This window comes from Physeter macrocephalus, chromosome 19, assembly GCF_002837175.3.
Source record: "Physeter macrocephalus isolate SW-GA chromosome 19, ASM283717v5, whole genome shotgun sequence".
NCBI classification, from domain to species: Eukaryota; Metazoa; Chordata; class Mammalia; order Artiodactyla; family Physeteridae; genus Physeter; species Physeter macrocephalus.
The window spans coordinates 19,227,161-19,240,033 of NC_041232.1; the positions used below are offsets into that span (position 1 = coordinate 19,227,161).

Consider the following 12,873-nt stretch of genomic DNA (forward strand, 5'->3'; position numbering starts at 1 on the left):
CATTTAACTGTGTCTTCCTCACGATTTAGACAGATGAGTGTCTCAATTCAATTACAGGGTGCACCTATTACTAGCTTTACAGAGAGATTAAACGAAGTAACTTACTTGGCACGTGAGGGTCTCATAGGAGTTTTAGAATTATGACGAAGACTTAACATATTTTCATGCTCTACTTGCTTGACCTGAGCTTCAAGTTTTGAAATTGTTCTAATTCAAAAGCAATAAGATAAATTAAGTACATTTCAACAAACTTAAAATACAGCTCAACTACAAATTACTTATTTAACAGATACTTCTAGGAAAGGGGTGACAAAAGAGCTGCACATGCATAAACCTTCTTCGTAGTAAAAAGCCACATTACACTTTAAAAAGCTGAAAAAAATCAGGGAGAATAAATAGGAAGGCAAACAGAAAAAACTCTACAAAGGAGCATTTCGTATGCTACAACTGAAGGAAAAGGGAACAACAAATACATTTAATACAGAAAGTAAAAAAAAAAATTTAGAAATTTTACTACAGATAAAAACACACAGTATAAATTAAATAAAAATAAAATAAATTCAAGCAATCAAATAAATTGCAATTCTAACATGCTTAATTCTAATATGTATGTATTCATATGAAATATACACGGGTAAGGCTCTCACAAGAGGAAGCAGGCTTACCATCCAAAGCAGAGCTATTAAAAAGAACTTCCTGTTCTGAACAGCTCTCAACCTATAGGCAGCTCATCTAATTTGTGCTGTGTTCAGAATAAAAGCTTATCTTCAAGCTTACCAAGAGAAAATAAGCACTCTGGCCAGTTAATTGTTTTGCGGATATCTTGGCATTCTTTCTGTCTTTTAAAACTTTGAATATGTCTCCATCTCATCTTTTAAACGTAAATTCTTACCTACTCTGTTGCAAGGAAGGTTTGAGGGAGAAAGCTCTAACAGGGCTAATGCTTATACCAAACTGATAACAAACGATCCCTAGAACTGAATGCTTCACAGAAAAGACCTGAGTAGACAAGAAAGCTAGACAGTGTTCCTGTTCTTCCCTATGAGAAGTCCTGAAGAGTGCAATAAAATCTCTACATCAGGGACATCACTTATCTCCAAATAAAACTACAAAAATATACGCTAAAGCCAACTAGAAATATTTAATCATTTGCCATAGGGACCACTTAACGACTGTTCCTTCCCTAAGTAAGCAAATCAGATCATGAATACAGTCCTCAAACCAGGTCTTTAAGAAAGCAGATAACCACAAAATTAGTGTGAATGCTATTTTCTTTCTAGAGCACAAAGATAATTCAGTGAATTAGACTACTTCTTAAAATTCTTTTCAGTGATTTAATATCACTTAGGTTTTACCTATGCTAAGCAAATACATAATGTTTGGGGACATGCACACCTTTCAGGCACAGCCACCAATATATTCTAATCATTTTAAAATCTTTGGCTAAAATCAAATGTATTTCCAGGTGAAGGGAAGATGAGGATTAAAATCTAATCTCAAAGTGCTTAAAAATCCCCAAGAAAAGCTTTTTTCATCACTTTTAATATAGACACATATTTAAGGCCTGAAAGAACAGTCAGAGGTATTTGCTTATTAGTAAGACAATATATTTTACCTTTTCAAATCAGAAATCTGAGTATGTGCATCAAGCAATTTGTTCTCAGTTTTATTTAATGTATCCTATGAAAATAAAGGAAAAATTCAGATAACTGAAGATAAATATTCAGATGTATTCCTTTTATTTTAAAATGCATAATATAAAACTAATCTAAGACTACACCAGAGAGCTACAAAGAAAATTATGCAGATACTCAGCAAGTATGGCATCAGCCACAGAGCCAATATACATAATTCAAGGGAAAAAATGAAGAGCAAAATACTGGTTTATACAAATAGCTGTGTGTAAGCCCGCTGTTTAATAAGCAAAGCCTATTATGCTTTGCTTGATTAGAAACAGTGTTAAAATGGACATATTTTAAACACAAACTTGACTAAAACCTCAGTAAATGGCAAAGCGAATACGTGCAATGATGAGATTTCAGATGTAACAATTGGCCCCCGAAACCCCGGACATCTTGGCTACCTAGCTATGCAGGCCTTTTCACTAACCTTGAATAATCACAACCCTGCATTTTATGCAACAGAACTACTTGGACCCCATTTACTTATTGTGGGGTTTCAATGAATTCAAATACGTAGATCCCAAACAGAGTTTTAATTAAGAATTTAAACATAATTAACTCAACCCCACAAAAAGCTAATGTTTTGAAAAGCAAAACCTTACATTTAAATAGTATTAAATAATTATTTGCATTTGTATGGTATTTTATCCTCTTCTAAAAATTTCATCTCATCTCAAATGCAATAGCCATTCAATAAATATTTGTTAAATTAACAAATTCAACAAATTTGTGAGTTAAATGGGCAGATATTTGAAAATAAGGAAACTGACACGAGAGGATAAGTGAGCAGTCTAGTTCAAATAGCCAGATGGGGACAGAGGAGGGGAAGAGAAAGGGAGAAAGGGTCAGATCTCTCCACTTCCAAACTAATGCTTTTGCCCCCGACAGGAAGTTCAGAACATGAAGGATCAACTGTTACCTTTACTCTTTCGTGTTCTTTTCCAAGGGACTCATACTCTCCTAAAAGCTACAAGGAAAAACAAAGAATTGCACCACAAAATTAAATATTATAATATCAACGGAGGGACAGTCTGTAAAATAACTGCCCTTACTCTTCAGCGATGCCAGTGTCATGAAAGAAAAAGGTTAACACATTGTTTCAGATTAAAGGCAACTAAAGAGATGAGTGAATGGATCCTGGACCGGGGAAAAAGGTGACATAAAGGAACAATTTGGATATGGACTGCATCAGTATTAGATTTCTTTATTTGGATAATTTTTCTGTGACTATGGATGTATTTCTTAGGAAACACATACCAAAAGTATACAAGTAAAGGGGCTCAACGTCTACAACTTACTCTCAAATGGTTCAAGAAAAGAAAAAAAAAAAAATATATATATATATGTATGTGTGTGAAAATATATATATATATGTGACATGATAAAGCAAATATGGCAAAATGTTAACAACTGGTGATCCTAGGATATAGGAGTACGACAGTTCTTGCAAGTTTTCTGTAAATTTGAATTTATTTCAAAATAGAAAGTAAAACAAATAATTTATTTCAGTCAATGCCCTTTAAGAAAGCAGTGTTTGAAAAGATTAAAATGTATTTGCATCGTTCTCTTTGGGATTGTTGCACACTACCTTTTGTTAAGTTAGTTCCACAGAGTAAAGGTACAATCCCCAAAGTCTAATATAATTAGGTAATTTATTTAAAAATACATAAGTGAGACTTCTGGTGAAAGAAGAGAGATTCATCACAGGATTTTCTTTTTATCCAGAGATCCCACTAAATTAACAATGAAGCAATTAAAGAGAAAACAAAAGAGGTAACAGCAACGAGTGAGAGATTTCAATGAAGATGCAACAAGGCTACAACTTCCAGAGTCTAAATAAAGGATGCTAATGGCAAGTAGGTTGATCTCTTCATAACCCTGAGAGGCTCACAACTTGAACCCCAGGTTCAGGGGTGGGCAGGGCTGAAGCACAGGGCTGACCACAGGAAACTGGTTCAAAGTCCTGGGTTAGAGCCCAGGGCCTTTTCCCATCCCATACAGCAGTGGACTGTTCAGCCAGGCAATAGGGCATAGAAGACATGACTGTGAGAGAAAAATGCAACTTTGGAAACACAAGTATGATAGCAGGGTGTGAGGGGGAGGCAAAGAGATAAGGAGAAAATGACTAAGGAAAAGTCTTTAAAAAAATAAAACCCACTTGACTCTCCCCTCCCTCACTGCCACCAGAGCCTGGCTGATAGGTTCCAGACAAGAAACCGGAAGACTCTTCTTTGGGAAAACTGAACAACCCCAGAAAAAAAGACACATTCACACCTGGAGGTTCCCTAACCAAATGCCTGGTGCATCACTTACAACTGCTTGTAAGTGAAGGTACCAGGAAGTTAAGTCCCATCTGTGCACACAGAGTCTCCAAATAGCTTTTTACTGCCTCCCTCTTAAATGTGAACCTACCAAAGAACCAACATTTGAAGAAAAAAATTCCATATGAAACAGACTTCAAATCAAAATGAGAGGTTAACTTAGAAGAAATAATGAACTAAAACTAAAGAAAAGTATCAAAAGAAAGCTATTATTGGGACCTCCTTGGTGGTCCAGTGGTAAAGAATCCACCTTACAATGCAGGGGATGTGGGTTCGATCCCTGGTCAGGGAACTAAGGTCCCACATGCCACGGGGCAACTAAGCCCACGTGCCACAACTACTGAGCTCACGTGCCTCAACTAGAGCCCACATGCCTCAAACTACAGAGCTCACGTGCTCTGGAACCCAACGCGCCACAACTAGAGAAGAGAAAACCCGCACGCCACAACTAGAGAGAAGCCCACGCGCCACAACAAATGATCCCACGTGCCTCAACGGAGATTCTGTGTGCCACAGCTAAGACCCAACACAACCAAAAATAAATAAATCTTTTTAAAAAAAAGAAAGCTATTATTAATATCCTCAGAGAAATAACAATGTTATAGTCACAAAACAAGAACAGCAAGCTTTGAAAAAGTAGCAATCAGAGAATAAAGAGCTCTTAGAAAGTAAAAATGAGAAAAGACATAATTAATACTAAGACTGGAAGATAAAGGACAAAGAGGCCATGATGAACAGTAAAACATAAATAAGTCTTAGAGAATTAACCCATGCAATACAACATCTACTCATAAAAGTTCCAGAGAAAGAGAAGAGAGAGAGGCAGGAAATTAATAGAGAAATAATATCAGCAAGTTCTGTAGAACTAAAAGACATTAATTTCCAGATTGGAAGAACCTATGCCCCAAACACTGTTATGGACTATCAGAATACCAGGGATAAAAAGAAGATGCTAGAAGGCTTCCAGAAGGCTAGTCATGAAAGGCACTGCGGCTGTCAGGAAGCTCCTTCAGGACGCCCGTCCTTGGTACTCAGCCCTTATGCTGCAAAGAAGCCCAAATGAGGCCACACGGAAGGAAACGTGGAAAGAACTGCAGCCTCAGTCGACAGCCATCATCAAAGGCCCCAGCTTCTGAGTTTCCAGCTAAGGTCCCAGATAATGCTGGGCCGAGATAAGCTGCCCCTGTTAAGCCCAGTCCAAGCTCCTAGACCACTGAGCCCATGAGCAGAATATGTCCAGTTTGGGGGTCATCTGTTTTGCAGCTCTGGTAACTGCAACAATACCCTAGAGGTACTTGCACACGTTGGCACAGGAGGTATATATAGGGATGGTCATGGTGGGGCTGCTCATAACAGCAACAAAAAGAGACTGGAAGCAGGAAAATGGATACATAAATTGTGGAATATTCACACGATGGAATACTACACAGGGATGAAAACAAGTGAATTAGTGCTGTATGTATCAGCTTGGATAAGTCTTACAAAGGAAAAAAAGTTTCAGAACAGTAAATACAGTATGATAGCATTTACAGTTTTAAGATATGCCAAACAAACAACACTGACTAAGCAACCATACAAACATGATGATACAAAGACAGACATGCGAATGACATTCACACCATTCAGACCAATTACTTCTAAGAAGGCAGAGGTGATCAGAAAAGGTACATGGAGGGCCTCAACGGCATCTACAGTATTTTAATTCTTAAGGTGGGTGATGGGTCGGTCTACATGTATTTGTTATATTATTCTTTATACCTTTGTATATACCAGAAATATTTCACATACAAATGTTTAAATAAAAAAGAATAAAAACTACATGTATCAACACGGCAAATCTTAGAAACAATGTTGAGAGAAAAACAGGTGGTAGAAGGATACAGTGCAATACAATTCATATATGGTTTACGAACATACAAAACATTACTATATATTGTTTAAAACAACGTGCATATATAGTGGAAGTAAAAAGAACAGAGCGGGGATAACCAAGAGCACATTTAGCATAGCAGGCACCTCTAGGGTGGGAGAGAGAGGACTAGAAGAGTGTCTTTCAACTGTATCTACGGATGGCCAGTACATGGGGATTTAATGCATTACGCTATACCTTTCTGCGTGCTTAAAATATTTGACATGATAAATGTGGAAAAAGTCAGCGTTATCCCTGGAAATATTCATGCAATTTCAGCTGAAAACAACATTCTACCTATCCTTTGTGCTTCACTGCTACTCAAACAATGACGGGTTTTTAATTAAAAACAATGGAATGACGGGAACCTGTCAAAAGGCCACAGAAGCCAGCTTCACACGTACCCCTCAGGCCAAAGCTAAGACAAAGCATCAAAATAATAAAGAGTAAAAAAGACTACCTCACGGAATAAAATAAGAATCCATGAGTCCACGCTGATAAGCAGAAATAAAGAAGAAAGGAGGACTACTCCCTGCAGTAAAATGTAGAGGGAATCACAGAAATAGAAAAAACACCATTTGGCAGCCGCCACAGTAATTAGTGGTTTCAGGCAAGACACATCAGGGCATGCTACAGCTAGTGGGTAAAAGTTTGATGAGAAAAAGGTGATTTACAGAGCCTTAAATTACTCTCTCATAAGTTACATGTTAACTGCAGTGGGGGAGGGGCAGGGTATAACTTTTCAGCGGAGACCCCTGGCAAACCCCACCTTCACCAAGTGACTGGAGTTGACACCCACACAGTTCACACGTGCCTCCTAACAGGAAGTGCTAAGAGGGGCTCCTATGCATCACGACAACCCAATCTAACTGTGAAGAAACACACACCCAAACTAAGGACCATTCCACAATGTGCTGGCCAACGGACTCTCTGCGATGACAGATGCAGTCCCCCCGTGCTGCCCGACACCGCAGCCACTACCTACGTGTGACCGCTGAGCACCTGAAATGTGGCCAGTGCAACTGGGGAACTGAACTGTTTATTTTACTTAATGGTAATCAGTGTAAAGTTAAATAGTCACGTGTGGCTAGAGGCTACCATGTTAGAAGGCGTAGTTCTATAAAATAATTAGTCTATGATCTTCAAAGAGTTTTAAGGTTAGAAAAGACAGAAAAACTGAGGATCTGCTCTAGGTTAAAGGAGATAAAAGAGATGTGACAACTCAATGCAACGTGTAGTCCTGGATCGGATCCTGAACAAGGGAAAAAGTTTCTTTTGGTATAAGGAATACTTGTGCTATAATTTTCAAAAAATTGAATGGCATGTATAAATTAGATTACTATATTAATGTTAATTTCCTAATTTTGCTATGGTTATATAAAAGACTGCCCTTGTTTTTAACAAATAGACCTTGAAGTATTTAGAGATAAAGATGCATTATATCTCTAACTTACTCTAAAAAAGTTTGGAAAAAAAAATTTTTTTTTTTTTTGAAAAAATCTTTTAACTATACGTGGACCGAATGATAAAGCACATATTATAAAATGTTAACTTTCAGAATCTAGATGAAGGGTATATGAAAATTATTCACACAATTTTTGAAACTTTCTGTAGGTCTGATGTTAAGAAGTACAAGTTTTAAAAACCAGGAGCTCATGTACTCACACACACTAAAATTATACTATTAATGTGTATGAATGAGAACAGTAATAACCGAACCATGTAAAGTTCTAATCAAATATGGCACACTGAATGGAGTGTTCATATGCACTCCCTCCTGAAACTTCACTAAAATGACTATAAAGGAATAAAAAACATAGGGCTTGCTGGTATGATATGCCCAAAATGGTACTTTACCTCTGTGATTTTCCTCCTAATAACCCTAGTCTAATCATGAGAAAAATATTAGACAAATCCCAAGGGACATACTGCAAAATACCTGCCCAGTACTCCTCAAAACTGTCAAGATCATGAAAAACAGGAAAAGTGTGAGAAACTGTCACAGCCAAGAGGAGCCTAGGAAGACATGAAGACTACATGTAATCTGGTCTCCTCGAGGGAGTCCTGGAGCAGAAGAAGAACATTAGGGAAAAAGCAAGGAAATCTGAATAAACTGTGGTGTTTACCTTAATAATAATGTATCAATATTGGGTCATTGGGACTTCCCTGGTGGTCCAGTGGGTAAGACTCCCCGCTCCCAATGCAGGGGGCCTGGGCTAGATCCCTGTCGGGGAACTAGATCCCACATGCATGCTGCAACCAAGAGTCCGCATGCCTCAACTTAGAAGGCTGCATGTGGCAACTAAGACTCGGAGGAGCCAAAATAAACAAACATTAAGAAAAAAAAACAAAAACTGGCTCATTAATTGTGGCCAAGGTATCATACTAATGCAAGATGTTAATAACAGGGGAAATGGTGTGGGGCATATGGGAACACTCCACTATCTCCTCAATTTTTCTGTAATTCTAACTGTTCTAAAAACTAAATTATTTTTTAAAAAGTAAAGTGTGACTGCAACTATAAAAGTTTTCAGATATGGAAGCCCTCAAAATTTGTCTCTTATGCCTTCTTTTTCTCAGGAGATGTACTCTAGCAAAACAGAGTTAAACCAAGAAAGAAGATATAGAATCCACACAAAAGAACAGATTCAATACAGGAAAGAAGCAAAGACAATTCCCAGGATGATGACAAAGGCAAGTCCTAGAAATCTGTGTATCAGACCTCGAGGGCAATCAGTTCAGACTGAAGCAAGGATACTGGGGAGGCGGGAGGAATGGAAGTGCTATGCATGTAAAAAAACTAAGCAAGCAGATAAAGAGACAAGGCAATTATTAAGTCTAGGAAAAATACAAGTTGTAAGAGAAAGGAAATGCAGTCACTGAACACTGCAGCTTAGCTCTGAAAAATATTTGCATAGACATAAGAAACACTGAATTCTGATTCATTAATAAATGATAATATATCATATTTAAAGTCTAAGACACCACTAACTAGAAATCATGCTATTTAATATTATTTACTAAAATACTAAGAGGAAAAAGTGCTGCCAATTAAAATATGACACTATAAAGATGCATTCCAATTTCTGAGTTGTTCAAATGTAAAGAATAAGCTTCTCAGGATCAATTTAATATATCAATCACATTGGAAAGAGGCGGGGAGTGTCTGTTTGGGAAGCAAATGGTATAAGAAAGCTACACTGTGACCTTTCACAGAGGGTAGTCAATATATAATGTCTGAAACTGATGGGGAAAAAAAAAGAGCAATGTAAGTTTGTTACTGAGAAACATGGAGCAAAACTTCAGAAGGAATGGCTAAAAGAGCTGAAAATAATGGCTTCTAGGGTAGAGGACTCCAAGATAGGGAGAGGTGAAGAAGATTGCTGTTTCTCATTTGATATTCGACCATTTAAACCATTTACATGTGTTACCTTCATGAAAATAAATTTTAAAAAACAAAGCAGGAAGAATCAAATCTAAAGCTATCAGGAAGAAAATATCAACAGCCGAAATACTTTCCGATTTTACTTTAAAAAAAAAACAAACCTAAAACCTAATCCAGTTTCAATGTTATACAGATCTAAATTTTAAGTGAAATTAAATCAAAGTGAAAAATTTTATCAAGCCTGTTCTAAATCTGGTCCGTTGAACCTGCCAGACACACAGATGTTGATTTAAGATAGCTCAAAGGCTGCCCTGCTAGAGACAGAAAGGTGTGGGAGTGACACCATAGTTCTGAAAGCCCTGACTTCCTCCTTTAAGATAAGACCCAACTAACTCGATCAGAAAAGTATACGTATATTTGCAGCTACAGCAAAGTTACGTAAAATGAAAATAAATGTGGAAAAAATCATAATAGCTTGTAAGACTACAATATCTGAAATTACTTTTAGCCAACCACGTCACTGAGTTACTTATCACTTACATCTTGAAACATTTTATTTTCTTGTTTTAGTCTTGCTTCTTTATCATCTGAGAGTTTGTAAGCATTCTCAAATGCCTCTTCTAAATCCTGAAGTCTAGATTTCAGTCGAATGATGGTATTGTCTTTTTCTTTATTACTTGTTCTCATTTCCTCAATTCGTTCCTGCAAAATTTTGGAGGCACTGCTGGCTGCAATGAAGCGTTCTCTAAGATCACTCTACAAAACAAAGACAAGGATAATACATTGTTTTTAATAAAAATTTAAAAAAAATAGATGTCTCAATAGCAGCTAATAATCTGTGGACATTAAATATACAAGAAAAGTAAGAAAACAAAACACATAAATGGAAATGAACAAATTTGATATTCTGTTATATCCTGGGATGGAGACTAGAAAGGATTACCTTACAGAATAATATGCAGAAAACCACTGTCTGAGGCATTCTGATTCCAGGACTCACCTGTAGATGACTTTAATGAGGAAAAAATAACCATGGCTGTTAGGGAAATGATTCCAAAAGCACAGCTGGAATTTGTTGCCCCACATTAATATTTAGAGGGGAAAAAAAGCATTTCTTACCCTATTCTCTCACTTACAATGAAAATAAAAGAGAAAATTCAAAACATCTGATATGTTAATATTCATTCAACAATCATTAATTGCAAATCCACTAGATGGCAGGCACTAGGGTGCTAGAAATATAAGATTAACAAGAGGACTTCCCTGGTGGAGCAGTGGTTAAGAATCACCTGCCACTGCAGGGAACACGGGTTCAAGCCCTGGTCCGGGAAGATCCACATGCCACGGAGCAACTAAGCCCGTGTGCCACAACTACTGAGCCTGCGCTCTAGAGCCACAACTACTGAACCCGTGTGCCACAACTACTGAAGCCCATGCGCCTAGAACCCGTGCTCCACCTCAGTGAGAAGCCCACGCACCACAATGAAGAGTAGCCCCTGCTCACTGCAACTAGAGAAAGCCTGTGGGCAGCGAAAGACCCAGCATGGCCAAAAATAAATAAATAAAAATAAATAAATAAATAAAAAAGATCAACAAGAAAGGTCCCTGACTTCATGAAGTTTATAGTTTAGGAGACAAAGATAACTTAAAAAAACATCAAAACTATCCTGGTTTCAGCATCAAAAAACAACAAACAAACAAAAAACCCATCAAAGACAAAGAAACAATGTCTAGAGTATAACTGGCATTTTGCAGCAAAACACTTTGTAAAATTATGCACAGAAGAATAAAACTTGGTAATGCATGGGAAAAAAAAGTTATTTAAGAGGAAAGGTTAAGCATTCCTAGTTATACACCCAAGAAAGCTGAAAATGCATCCACATAAAATCTTGAAAATATAAATGTTCGTAGCACTATCATTCATAATAGCCAAAAAGTGAAAATAACCCAAACATCCATCACCTGATGGATGGATAAACAAAATGTGGTATATCCGTACTACAGAATATTATCAGCCATGAAAAAGAGTGACGTCCTGGTCCATGCTACACTATGGATGAACCTTGAAAACCTGATGCTCAGTGAAACCAGCCAGACACACAAGGTCACATATGGTTTGAATCCACTGACATCAAATACCCAGAATAGGTAAACCCATAGAAACAGAAAGCAGAGTAGTGGTGGCTCATGGCTGAGAAGAGCATGTAATAGGGAGAGATGGCTAAGAGGTTTGGAGTTTCTTTCTGAGTGAGAAAAAAGTTCTAAAATTAATTGTGGTGATAGTCACACAAATTTGTGAATATACTAAAGACCACTGAATTATACACTCTAGAAGGATTAGTTTTATGATATGCAAATTATATTCCAAATAAAAAATAAAATTTTTAGAGGGTAAAAGTTTATAGTATCATATGAAGCCAGCAGCATTCAAAATATAAACGTTAACAATAAGACATCCTAAAGGAGAAGACAAGCAACATATAACCAATGTTTTTATAAAACTATTCATTTGTCTCTAAAGTTCAATTAATAAAAAAACTTAAATTTTTAACATTAAGCCACTAGAACAACAAAAAATAGAGTACTTACTTACCACGTCTCTTTCCAGCAAGTTATTCTTATTTTCAAGTGTTCTCACACGACTAGTAGCTTCATTCAGAGCACTATCTAACTGGCCACATCTAAAAACCATATATTGAAACAAAACAATCAAAGACAAGATCCTTTCTCTTAAAAGTATTATAAAAATCTAACTGATTATCCAATATATTAGGTAAAACAAATTCTCCAATGTTAATCAAGACTAAGGATGCCATTTTAGTAAAATATATCCAATGAACCTGATATTATAGTATCCAGAAAAAATTAAAAATGACATGAAAAGATCCCTAAGAAATATTAGGTGAACAAAGCAAGATATGAGCAGGTATTTGTACATTCACGTTCATAGCAGCATAAATTCACAATAGCCAAAAGATGGAAGCAACCTAAGTGTCCACCAAGGGATGAATGGATATAAACAAAATGCAGTGTGTGTGTGTGTGTGTGTGTGTGTGTGTATGTGTGTGTGTGTGGTGTGTACAATGAAGTATTATTCAATGTTAAAAAGGAAAGAAATTCTGACACATGCTACAACATGGAAGAACCTCAGGATATTATGCTGAGTGAAATAAACCAGACACAAAAGGACAAACACTGTGATTCCATTTATACAAGGTACCCAGAAGCATCAAATTAATAGAGACAAAGTAGAATGACGGTTGCCAGGGGCTGGAGGGAGGGAGGAATAGGGAGTTATTGTTTGATGGGTACAGAACGACAGTTTTGCAAGATAAAAAAAGTTCCGGAAATGGATACTGGTGACAGTAGCACAGCAATGTGAATGGACAATGCCAGTGAACTGTAAACTTAAAAATAGTTAAAATGGTAGATTTTGTTATTTTATCACATTAAAAAATAAAAATTAAATATGCAAGATATAGAAAACTGCATAAAATCACTTGATCTATGAAGAAAATATATATGTATACGCATTATAATTTCTGGAGGGATGCAAAAAATTAAGTCTAGGATGTG

General features: G+C 36.7%; 1 protein-coding gene across 8 annotated transcripts in view; it reads right to left on the reverse strand.

The window, feature by feature from the left end:
- Positions 1–63: 63 nt before the first annotated feature.
- Positions 64–12,873, reverse strand: part of MPHOSPH9 (M-phase phosphoprotein 9) — a 38,397-nt gene continuing 25,587 nt past the window's right edge. For all 8 annotated transcript variants that reach the window (XM_028479880.1, XM_055080258.1, XM_028479882.2 and 5 more), the window contains 5 exons: positions 11,891–11,978; positions 9,838–10,053; positions 2,602–2,649; positions 1,616–1,680; positions 64–207 (listed from right to left, as the gene is read on the reverse strand). In XM_028479880.1, coding sequence (XP_028335681.1) covers positions 102–207; positions 1,616–1,680; positions 2,602–2,649; positions 9,838–10,053; positions 11,891–11,978 — 523 coding nt within the window. In that variant the 3' untranslated portion in view covers positions 64–101. The remainder of the gene's footprint in view (positions 208–1,615; positions 1,681–2,601; positions 2,650–9,837; positions 10,054–11,890; positions 11,979–12,873) is intronic.